General features: G+C 43.2%; 1 protein-coding gene across 1 annotated transcript; it reads right to left on the minus strand.

The window, feature by feature from the left end:
• Window positions 1-1,595: 1,595 nt before the first annotated feature.
• Window positions 1,596-12,184, minus strand: mfap3l (microfibril associated protein 3 like). The gene is made up of 4 exons (XM_046319776.1): window positions 11,953-12,184; window positions 10,685-11,105; window positions 3,743-4,038; window positions 1,596-3,544 (listed from the first exon to the last, which is right to left on the minus strand). The coding sequence occupies exons 2-4, from the start codon at window positions 10,956-10,958 to the stop codon at window positions 2,876-2,878; spliced, it is 1,239 nt and encodes a 412-aa protein (XP_046175732.1). The 5' UTR covers window positions 10,959-11,105; window positions 11,953-12,184; the 3' UTR covers window positions 1,596-2,875.
• Between the last annotated feature and the right edge of the window lie 390 nt (window positions 12,185-12,574).

Raw genomic sequence — 12,574 nt, forward strand, 5'->3', positions numbered from 1 at the left:
GTGAACGTTCTGAGACGAGGCAAGAAGGGCCTTCTATGCCACCAAAAGGAACATAAAATTCAACATACCAATTAGGATCTGGCTAAAAACACTTGAATCAGTTATAGAATCCATTGCCCTTTATGATTGTGGAGGTCAGAGGTCCGCTAACCAACCAAGAATTCACCAAATGGGTCAAACACCAAATTGAGACTGCATGTAGAATTCTGCAAAAATATGTGTACAACTTAACACCAAATAATACATGCAGAGCAGAATAAGGCCGATATCCTCTAATTATCAAAATCCAGAAAAGAGATGTTAAATTCTACAACCACCAAAAAAGAAGCGATTCCCAAACCTTCCATAACAAAGCCATCACCTACAGAGATAAACCTGGAAGAGTCCCTTAAGCAAGGTGGTCCTGGGGCTCTGTTCACAAACAGACCCCACAGAGCCCCCAGGGCAGTAACACATTTAGACCCAACAAAATCATGAGAAAACAAAAAGATTAAATTACTTGACACATTGGAAAGAATTTACAAAAAAAGAGCAAACTAGAACGTTATTTGGCCCTAAACAGAGAGTACACAGTGGCAGAATACCTGACCACTGACTGACCCAAACTTAAGGAAAGCATTGACTATGTACAGGACTCAGTGAGCATAGCCGGTCTTGAGCCAGGTCAGCCTATGTGCACACTACCCACAACATGTGGAAACAGCTGCACTTCCTAACCTCCTGCCAAATATGACCATAGAGACACATATTTACCTCAGATTACACAGACCCACATCACATGACCGGTTGCCACAAGGGCAACCACTGAAGAACAAACACCATTGTAAATACAACCCATATGTTTATTTTCCTTTCTGTACTTGAACTATTTGCACATATGACATCTCTTCATTCTTCAGGAACTTTTGTGGGTGTAATATTTACTGTATATTGTTTGTTTCTCTATTCCACCTGCTTGAGAGAAAATAAACACTTGGTTAAAGAACAGAAAGAGGGACTATGCCACCCAGACTTCCAACACAAACCAGTCTCTGTGAAGGCCTCCTTTCCTGTGAGAGTTGGAAGCAGTCCAAAGCCTAAAGTCAGCTTCTAATGCCAGTCAGTTTACACTGTCAGCTCTCTCTCTCACACGTCTCCTATTACAGGGATCGTTCAAGCTCTGTCAGTCACTGGCCTAGGACTGGTTTTCCATTCAAATTCTTATCTGCTCGACAAGCCTTTGTGCCTGTCCTTTTAACATCCACTGGGCTATTTCTATGCGTGTGCACACTGCCCTCGGTATGCGTCACATTACGCATGCTTAGGTTAGTTTGCTTCCCTTGAACATTCCTTCCTGCCAAGATGAGCAGTGAGCTAAAACAAATGTTTTCTTGCTAGCTTGCGACCCATCTATAATGACCACCAAAACTGTGGTTACAAGAACAAAATGGGTGCCTTTTGTTTCGGTGTAGTGGGAGCCGGCGAGGCTGATTGGGGGAATGAATCAGGTGACGATTAGGTGTCCTTGGACCTCAGAGAAAGAGCGAGGAAGGGAGAGGCCTAGGATGGCCCATAATGTTTTGTTACTGCACAATTCAAACCAAACTGGAGGAAACCATGGTAACACACAGATTTTATTTTCACTTCAAAAAAAGAGAGCATAGTTTAAAGCAGAGCAACATCAACCCCCCACCCAGTCTATTAAGCAGATAAATTATTTTAGTCCTGTTAAAAGACTAATCCCAATATGTCGCACTCATTTCACATGCATCAGACTGTCAATGAAGCCTCTAATTTCAAACACGTACAGAGGGGAAGGAGGCTGGGGTTTGAGACCCAATTAAAACGAGATAAGAAAATTCACATATTACAAAAAGGAAATGGGAGAAAATAAGATGGAAATATTGGAAACACAGACCGTATAAAGGCGGCAAAATTGTAAAACGTCTAACATCTAGGAAGTCAAAACACCACAGGGGCATCATAATAATAATAAATGTAATTTCTCAAAATGTTTCAATGAACCACACTAGAAGGCTATAGTGGCTATGCAATTGTTAATTACGTGCATCACAGACCAGAAGGCCTGAAACATCTAGGTCTTCAACCACATCCTGAAATATTATTCGTGATCCAATAATTCAGCCGTTACAGAAGTTATATATCAGTCTATATAAATCACTTGTATAGAGTTTAACTGACTAAATTTGACTATTGACCACACTTTCAAATCCATATTTTTTCTCAGAGTCCAGCATGCATTTGACGTACTATAACATGACACTGAAACTTCATGTCGGTTGGTTGAAACAGTGGTAGGATAATGTGCAGTCTTTTCAAGCTGAAACAAAAGAAGCCTTGGTGGTCTGTTTAGTAACAGTGATTTGCACAATGTCAGCTTGAAGAGCTAATTGATGAATTTATCATAAAACGGAATAATACTGCAAAGAGATAAAAGCATAACCGTCAACAAGTCGATCGTTTTTTTTCTTCCTGAAATCGATTGAGGAAATGCTTGAAACGAAAAACAAACAGCTCTTTCGTCTGCTTACTAATACTAATTAAACGGCCCTTTACAATGCTTTATACTTACGCATATCACTTGTTGGTTATCCTCTCCAGCCACAATATATTCAACATGAAGATCCATAAGCATGAAGGATGATGATTATACTCAATGTCTTATCAAGTTGATTTATTGGAATCCAGACTAGGTTATTAGAATATAATCCAGATGGACCTACATACGTAGTATCTAGGTTCCAGTTTTAAGCTAGTTCTGTTGAGAAGTGAAATAAAATGACCTTTTCTTGACATATTCTATGTTTTTGAGGGTGGGGGAGGGAAATGCATAGGACAGGATCGTTCATCCCATTCTTTTTTCCCCTCCTGTTGTTTACACATAGCTTTCGTAAATCACCTGACCAGGCTGTAGCTTAGTAGTAACCTCTGGATCTGGCCCAGCCTCCAGCTCCACCCCCAATGCCGCCTCCTCCACTGGCTCCTGCTCCGGCTCGGAACCCTGCTCCTCTTGCTCCTCCTCTAGGTGCAGGGGAGCCAATGGCGGAGGAGATGAAGGCGTGGCCTCGGCCAGAGCCGGGGCCTCCATGGGCAGCGGGGGGTGGATGGACACCTGGATGGCGATGTGCTGAGGCTGCTCGTGCAACGACGCGTCGTCAGAATCCGCTGCAGGGGATCCAGAACGCTCCCTCTCTCGCTCCCTATCTCTCTCCCGGAGGATGGTGAAGACGTCGCCGGGCCCCACCCCGACCAGGGCCCCCTGCACCAGGGCCGCCCGGCATCCCAATGCCCCGCCCATGTGGTGCCCCTCTGGGGCCTGGCGGAGGAACGTGTGCCTCATCTCCTCAACCCCCACCACTTCCAGGATCTCCTCCATGAAGGTACGGCAATTCATGATGAGCGGGGGCAGCGGGATGCTGCGGGCCAGCTCCTCGATGTAGCGGGCAAACTCCATGGTCTTGAACTGGGTCACCTTGGCCAGCTCCAGGGTCTTGGCTGACGTGATGATGGGGATACGCTTGGCGATTTCAAACGCCTTCTGGAGCTTTAAATAGAAGAGAATAGATTGGAATTGAACTTTATTGGACATTAATTATCATGGATGGAAATGTTTCGATTCTTATTTTATTAAAAACATCACCTATGTACATTCAAAACAGTTACACACTCACTCACCCACCCACAAAGTTACTAGCTATGTCTTTGTACGGTCTTCACAAGTATAGCCAAATGCGACACAAACCTTCTCGGCGCCCTCAGTGCGGAAGAAGTCGTTGATGGCCTTCTCAGTTTTCTTCAGGTGGCTGCTCATCATGCAGAGGCGCGTGATGTTGAGGATCATGATGATGGTGAAGGTGACGAGGCACACGACCACGTAGTAGGCCCCCAGGTCCCCGCTGTGCAGGACCACGCGCATGGTCACCGTGCAGTTGGCGCTGCCGTGCATGTTGGACGCCATGCACGTGTACTTGCCACGGTCGGCGAATGTGATCTCTGTGATGTTGAGGATGCCATCGTCCGTCAGCAACCACTTGTCACCTTTCGGAGGAGAAAGAGACAGACCGAGACAGTCATTTAGAGGACTGTAGCTTCAAAATCGGTCCCCACCAATTAAACCCAAAATTCACCCAAACCAACTGTAGGTTTTTCACATTAACAATGGTAAAGGCCAGACTTAACTAGAACAGCTCATGATACATTGCTACAGAAAGAAATATCATACCATAGAAACAGGGTCGATTTTCCTTCAAGGAATGGGCTATCCTTTCTATGGATCAATCAAGTCACAGGAGGCTGCAGAGGGGAGGACGGCTCATAATAATGGCTGTATCGGAGCGAATGGCATCAAGCACCTGGAAACCATGTGGAAACTATGTGTTTGATGCCATTCCATTAACACGAGCCCGTTCTCCCCAATTAAGGTGCCACCAACCTCGTATGATTCAAGGTTAGTGCAATATGAATTTCCTGGTTGCAAAGACAGCAGCCAGGCCCAGGCTATGACGGGAAGGTATCTACTAGTTTTTCCAAGACAGTCACATGCAACAGCTTTTTATAGCTAGCTGCCTTTGGGTTTGCACTGCATAGAAATAAAATTAATAGAAATTCCCATTCAACCCCCCCACCCCCAAATTCTAAAATCATTCTATTTCTATGCTTCCAATGTACTTCTTGGGTCCTGAAGCCACTTTATAGCTTTCCCTCATCACATTACATTTGGAATCAGGCTAGGCCACTAATGAAATGCATGTTTTTGGCACAGAGCTCGATTCATTCATTATCCCCCATAATCTAGGCCTATAAAGGACTCCTGTAATTAATTTATTGCAACAAATAGCGATTCATTAGGTTGCATAATTGATATTATTGAGTGATAATATTATGCCAACTACAGGACTGTCCTCGAGCCTGCAATCCAGCAACCAGCTATTTTTAAACATACTTTGGATTGGAATCCTCGACCCCCCCGAAGCGGACCAGTCTTCCCTTTTTATTAGTTACTGAGAAGCCATCTTTGTTTCATTCGTCCACTGTTGATACAGTCCAAAAACATGTTGCATGTCAACAATCAAGTTTTCTAGATATAGAACTTTCAAAATACAGTGTCACAGTACGATGCGTTTTGTTCCTTGTTTATTTAAAAATCTCCATTCCAAATGGCACCCTATTCCCTATTTAGTGCACTACTTTTGACCAGGGCCTATAGGGCTCTGGTTAAAAGTAGTGCGACTTAATAATAATAAATCGGCCTTTGTAGTGCTTTTCAAGGACCCAATGTCGCTTTAAAATTTATAGAAATTAAAAAGAAAACAGGAGTCAAAAAACAAGAATAAAGAGAGGGTTGGGCTCAAAGAAGGGAAAGGGTAGGCCTTTTCAAAGAGGTGGGGCTATAGGAGGGACAAAGATAGTGATGAACGCCAAGTCCCGGATGGCTAGAGGGAGGGAGTTCCAGAGCCTAGGAGCAAACCTGGAGAAGGTCCTGTTTCCGAAGCATCGACCTGGGGATGACAAGGTGAATAGAGAATAGGGTGCCATTTGGGATGTAGACTGGTCAATATTTAAATAGAGAGTGGGGCTGAGGGAAGCTGCATTCTGTCTGGGAAAATACCATGTGGTGCTTGCTGGTGAACAGTGAGACAAACGCCTGTGGCGGAACACAAACAAACAAGCTATCATGTAAATGTTGAACCAAGGAAGTAGCCAGCCACACATTAAAGCGTGTTACAAACATCTGTCGACTGTCGAAATTGGTTCGTCTTCCTCTACTACTAGGCTACTACTACTGCTGATACAACTAATCTTGGTATAATATCCAATTTATTAAGAAGCTCTTTTGTTATACCTATCAAGGCTAAATATCCTGAACAAAAATATTAACGAAACATGCAACAATTTTACTGAGTTACAATTCATATAAGGAAATCAGTAAATTTTAAAAAATGAATAAATTAGGCCCTAATCTATGGATTTCACATGACTGGGTAGAGGCCCACCCACTGGGGAGCCAGCCCAGACAATCAGAATACAGGAGTAATGAATACTCCTCAGTTTCATCAGCTGTCCGGTTGCAGGTCTCAGACAATCCTGCAGGTGAAAAGCCAGATGTGGAGGTCCTGGGCTGGCGTGGTTACATCTGGTCTGCAGTTCTGAGGCCAGTTGGACGTAATGCCAAATTCTCTAAAACAATGTTGGAGGCGGCTTATGGTAGAGAAATTAACATGAAATTATCTGGCAACAGCTCTGGTGGACATCCCTGCAATCAGCATGGCAATTGCACGCCCCCTCAAAACTTGAGACATCTATGGCATTGTGTTGCGTGACAAAACTGCACAATTTAGAGTGGCCTTTTATTGTCCCCAGCACAAGGTGCACCTGTGTAATGATCATGCTGTTTTATCAGTTTCTTGATATGCCACACCTGTCAGGTGGTTGGATTATCTTGGGAAAGGAGAAATGCTCACTAACAGGGATGTAAACAAATTTGTGCACAAAACTTGAGAGAAATACAATATTTGTTCTTATGGAACATTTCTGGGATTCTTTTTATTTCAGCTCATGAAACATGGAACCAGCACTTTAATGTTGTGTCTATATTTTTTGTTCAGTATAAATGTCATCCCGGCTATATGTCACCATGGTCTACATTGACCACTATTCTCCTGTCGCTGCATGAAGTGGCATCATCTGACATTGCGTTAGAACATCAACGTGCGTAGGCATGTGGTGAGACAGTGGATGGATGGATGGATGACTTCGCGTCTTTCTCTCTCTCCAGATTCTGACAGCTCATCCTGAGTGGGTGGGTGACTCAGAAAGAGAGAGTCTATCACAGAATGCGAGAGAACATGAAACCAATTCTGGAGGTGAGTAGTGTTAGGCTTAAGACAGAGCATGAATAGACTAGTACACACACACCTTCGCTTCCCACACACTTAAATCCATCAAGCCTCCAGCCTCTCTGTCGTGTCTCTAAAAAAACTGAATGCGTAAAGGAAATGTACCGGGGAACCTGGACATCAATTTATTTCCATGAGACTAGAGAGACTAAGCGTATACACCCCTGCCCCCGTGTGAAGTGTTTCAAGGCTTCCTTCGAAAGTACGTGAGTGTGTGGAAAGCAAAAGCTCTCTAAAAAACAGGTGTCGACAGCTATAAAAGAAAAGTAATGCGCAACAGGGAAGAAACAACTGTTGTGTATGTCGTAACAGGTCTGTGACAGAGCCTTGTGGAGCATGAAGTCTTCTACTGACTGGCTCACCGTCATCCATGAGTAAAATAGCCCCAGCTATGACCACAACAAACATCAATCTAAACATTGACAAATGTAACGATGTTGTTTGCATGCTACAGGTAACAGGCCCTAGTGGTTCAATAATGATTGTTGTGCCAGAGCAAGTTCCAACAGGTCTGTTCAAAATGGAACCCGCAATGCTCATTTAGCATTCCTGTTTTATAGCAGGTGACTCACACGGTTAAAAGCTTAGACCCAGACAGTATGCTCTCTACATCTTTTCTACCCAGACAGTATTCTCTACATCTTTTCTACATACAGTATTCTCTCTACATCTTTTCTACCCAGACAGTATTCTCTCTACATCTTTTCTGCCCAGACAGTATTCTCTCTACATCTTTTCTACCCAGACAGTATTCTCTCTGCATCTTTTCTACATAGACAGTATTCTCTCTACATCTTTTCTCAATTCCTTTTTCTTTCTCCCCCCCAATCTCCTCTTTTCTCTTTCCAATCTGCCTCCACATATAGCAGATAGATTAGGACTGAATGAAAGAAATTATCCTATTAGTATCCTACCTGTTAGTATGCTATTAGTATCCTATCCATTTGTATCCTACCTGATAGCATCCCATTAGTATCCTCCCCGTTTGTATCCTACCTGTTAGTATGCTACATGTTAGTCTCCAATTAGTATTTTACCTGTTAGTATCCTATTAATATCTTACCTGTTAGTATCCTATTAATATCTTACCTGTTAGTATCCTATTACCTCCTTCCACCTGTTAGTATCCTATTACCCCCTTCCACCTGTTAGTATCCTCCTATTACCCCCTCCCACCTGTTAGTATCCCCCTATTACCCCCTCCCACCTGTTAGTATCCCCCTATTACCGCCTTCCACCTGTTAGGATGATCCTATTACCCCCTCCCACCTGTTAGTATCCCCCTATTACCCCCTCCCACCTGTTAGTATCCCCCTATTACCCCCTCCCACCTGTTAGTATCCCCCTATTACCCCCTCCCACCTGTTAGTATCCCCCTATTACCCCCTCCCACCTGTTAGTATCCCCCTATTACCCCCTCCCACCTGTTAGTATCCTATTACCCCCTCCCACCTGTTAGTATCCCCCTATTACCTCCTTCCACCTGTTAGTATCCTATTACCGCCTTCGACCTGTTAGGATGATCCTATTACCCCCTCCCACCTGTTAGTATCCCACTATTACCTCCTTCCACCTGTTAGTATCCTATTACCGCCTTCCACCTGTTAGGACGATCCTATTACCCCCTCCCACCTGTTAGTATCCTCCTATTACCCCCTTCCACCTGTTAGTATCCTATTACCTCCTCCCACCTGTTAGTATCCTCCTATTACCCCCTTCCACCTGTTAGTATCCTATTACCTCCTCCCACCTGTTAGTATCCTCCTATTACCCTCTCCCACCTGTTAGTATCCTATTACCCTCTCCTACCTGTTAGTATCCTATTACCCCCTCCCACCTGTTAGTATCCTATTACCCCCTCCCACCTGTTAGTATCCCCCTATTACCTCCTTCCACCTGTTAGTATCCTATTACCTCCTTCCACCTGTTAGGATGATCCTATTACCCCCTCCCACATGTTAGGATGATCCTATTACCCCCTCCCACCTGTTAGTATCCTATTACCTCCTTCCACCTGTTAGTATCCTATTACCTCCTATTACCCCCTCCCACCTGTTAGTATCCTATTACCTCCTTCCACCTGTTAGTATCCTATTACCTCCTTCCACCTGTTAGTATCCTATTACCTCCTCCTATTACCCCCTCCCACCTGTTAGTATCCTATTACCTCCTTCCACCTGTTAGTATCCTATTACCTCCTCCTATTACCCCCTCCCACCTGTTAGTATCCTATTACCTCCTTCCACCTGTTAGTATCCTATTACCTCCTTCCACCTGTTAGTATCCTATTACCTCCTTCCACCTGTTAGTATCCTATTACCTCCTTCCACCTGTTAGTATCCTATTACCTCCTCCTATTACCCCCTCCCACCTGTTAGTATCCTATTACCTCCTTCCACCTGTTAGTATCCTATTACCTCCTTCCACCTGTTAGTATCCTATTACCTCCTTCCACCTGTTAGTATCCTATTACCTCCTTCCACCTGTTAGTATCCTATTACCTCCTTCCACCTGTTAGTATCCTATTACCTCCTTCCACCTGTTAGTATCCTATTACCTCCTTCCACCTGTTAGTATCCTATTACCTCCTTCCACCTGTTAGTATCCTATTACCTCCTTCCACCTGTTAGTATCCTATTACCTCCTTCCACCTGTTAGTATCCTATTACCTCCTTCCACCTGTTAGTATCCTATTACCTCCTTCCACCTGTTAGTATCCTATTACCTCCTTCCACCTGTTAGTATCCTATTACCTCCTTCCACCTGTTAGTATCCTATTACCTCCTTCCACCTGTTAGTATCCTATTACCTCCTTCCACCTGTTAGTATCCTATTACCTCCTCCTATTACCCCCTCCTGCCTGTTAGGATCCTACTAGTATCCTGTTAGTCTCCTGCCTGTTAGAATCCTGTTAGTCTCCTGCCTGATAGTATCCTACCTGATAATTCTATCCACTAGTATTCTACCTGTTAGTATGCTAATTGGATCCTCCTACCGGTTAGTATCCTATTAGTTTCCTACCTTTTATTCTCCTATTAATATCCTACCAGTCCCCTACCTTTCAATCTCCTATTAGTATACTATCCGATGCCATTCATATTAACTAACAACCTCCCTCTTTTATGACCTATATTCAGCTCAATACTGTATTATGTATCTACAAACAGTTAGGTAGTGGCAGTGACCACCGATCTGCCTCCATATAGGTACCAGTAGATTGTTTTCTCTTTCAGTTGTAATCTATGACAATAGTATCCTATCAATGCCAGCAATATTATGTACTTTATCTAGTATCTGAAGTTAAGTAGTGGCTGTAACTTTTTAACTCTGAGGTTTTGGAAAAAAAAGAGGGGACAGACCAGCTTGTTTGGTTTGTTATCATCATAGCTTTGGTGTATGATTATGCTTATCTGCTGGGTTGGCATTGCATAATCGCAGCAAATAATCCCCCTTATATATATATATATATCATCATAGTCTGTCATAATGCAACTACTCAATGTGACCTTCCAATGAAATCCCCCCACCCCTCTGTTCTTCCTCCCTCCGTTGTACACAGCACACATTTTTTTTGACTGTAGTCTACAAATGCTGCCCTTTGGCCATACAAAAAACAAATACAGGGGGATTCAGTCAGTAGTTTACAGAGATTGAGGCTATTTTAACTATAAATCATAATGCCGGATGGACACTGGCAGTTCAAATTGGTGTTGAGAGCTGCTGATTCTGTGGCTAAAGCCACATCAAGGACATTATTGATACCTGTACATTCAATTAGCTTCACTTACTTGTCTCCGTGTCCAGCAGGTCTCCATGCGAGTTGAACCACTGTATATTCGGTACAGGCTCTCCAGTGACGTTGCAATCAATCAGCGCGCAGTTACCTTCGCGGGCGATGATCTGGCTTACTTTCGAGAACACCAGGGGGACAAATCCACCATCTGCCACCGTGCCGTTTTCTGTGCTGTTTCTATCTGAAACCGCCGATAGAACCCCGGCGGTGTAGAGGCTGATAGTGGACAGTAGCAAGAGGCTAAAACCGTAGCCACTTGACCGACTCATTTTTTCCCCTTCTTCCTGACGGTGGCTTTCCCCGGAGGATAGTTTGTCATGCCACTCGCGTCTTCGTGTTCAACACATACTGGCTATCTCCTGATTGCGGTAATGAAAGGCAATTTGGTATTCTGCTCCAAATCTTGAAGCATTCCACTGGAAGAGGAAAACAATTAAAGAAAGAAAATCACTCATGAACATTCTGAACAGTTGGTTTGTTTAGATAGTAATGATTTCTCTGCTGAACCAAAAGATAAGGCCAGGGACCTTCGGTTGGTAAATGACGCCCCGACCCGTCTTTGACTCCGACAACAACAAAGAAACACTACCAAATACAATAACAGTTTAAAAAAAATGTAAAACCAACAATGAATGTAATATTGTCGTTACAGCAACAGTATCTGTTAATGCATTGTTACAACATAGAGCTGCAATGTTACAGACATGATATTATAATTATAATATTGACGCCTACATAATATTTATTTTCGGTCTATTTTTATTAGCTAACGTTAGGCCTAACGTATTGTCTAAAATCAGTTGCTTGATAACAATAAATGCTGTTAGTTAGTAGTATAAATATATTTATTTGACCGACAATTTGAATGCAAAATAAAGTAGCTAACCTAGCTAGCTATTCTGGGCTATTTGCAATAGTAAGCTAATATTGGTCTGGATGCAACATAGTGGAGGCTTGCTAGCAATCTAACGTTACCGTCGCTAGCCAGCCTGGAAAGGACACAACGGGTTGGCTAACTAGCTAACTTCTTTGATATAGCTAAACGGCCAAGTAGCTCACATAGTATAGTTCGCTAGTTAAATGTAATGTTTAATGTAGTAACGTTAGCTATCTAACATAAAAATAATCAACCGTTACTGTAGCTAGTAACGTTACTAGGTACAGGGAATGATGAATGCTAACGTTAGTAGCTAACCATCATCATAGCTAACGATAACGCTATCTCGATTAATAACGTTTTCCAACATCTGATTGCATACTTACACAATAGTCGTCCACTGTTATGTTTGCGGAGCTAGTTACTAAAGATGTTTTTATCGTTATGCGGTCAAGAAGGAGAACGCCGTCTGTCTTTCGGACACCGCTGCGTTCCGCTATTTATTCGACATCCTCAAATCTCTTGTCTTTTGCTCAGCTGGCGGCTTGACACAACATTCGTTCGCTGCAGCGTTCAGCTTCCCTACCCTAGTCAAATTACAAGCAAGCAGCAAGAAAACTAGGACGGTCATTGGCAACGCACCAACTTTATTTGATCCGACCTGAAGGGGTGCACATGGCAATCATGAATGTGTCATTAGTGGAATTAAATGTAGCTAGAAAAGTATGATGTTTATTATTTTTTTCTATTTTTTTTTGTTGCAATAATTGAAAAGAACACCATCACTTCTTTTTATTTTTTATTTAACTAGGCAAGCTTGTTAATAACAAATTCCCTGGCCAAACCCAGACACTGTGCCAATTGTGCACCGCCTACAGCCTGGAATCAAACCAGGGTCTGTAGTGACACCTCTAGCACTGAGATGCAGTGCCTTAGACTGTTGCGCCACTCGGGAGCCCAAGCTTCTTCCAATAACTAAAACACAGCAACTAAAACATGTCGTTTTTT

Source organism: Oncorhynchus gorbuscha, linkage group LG21 (assembly GCF_021184085.1).
Source record: "Oncorhynchus gorbuscha isolate QuinsamMale2020 ecotype Even-year linkage group LG21, OgorEven_v1.0, whole genome shotgun sequence".
NCBI classification, from domain to species: Eukaryota; Metazoa; Chordata; class Actinopteri; order Salmoniformes; family Salmonidae; genus Oncorhynchus; species Oncorhynchus gorbuscha.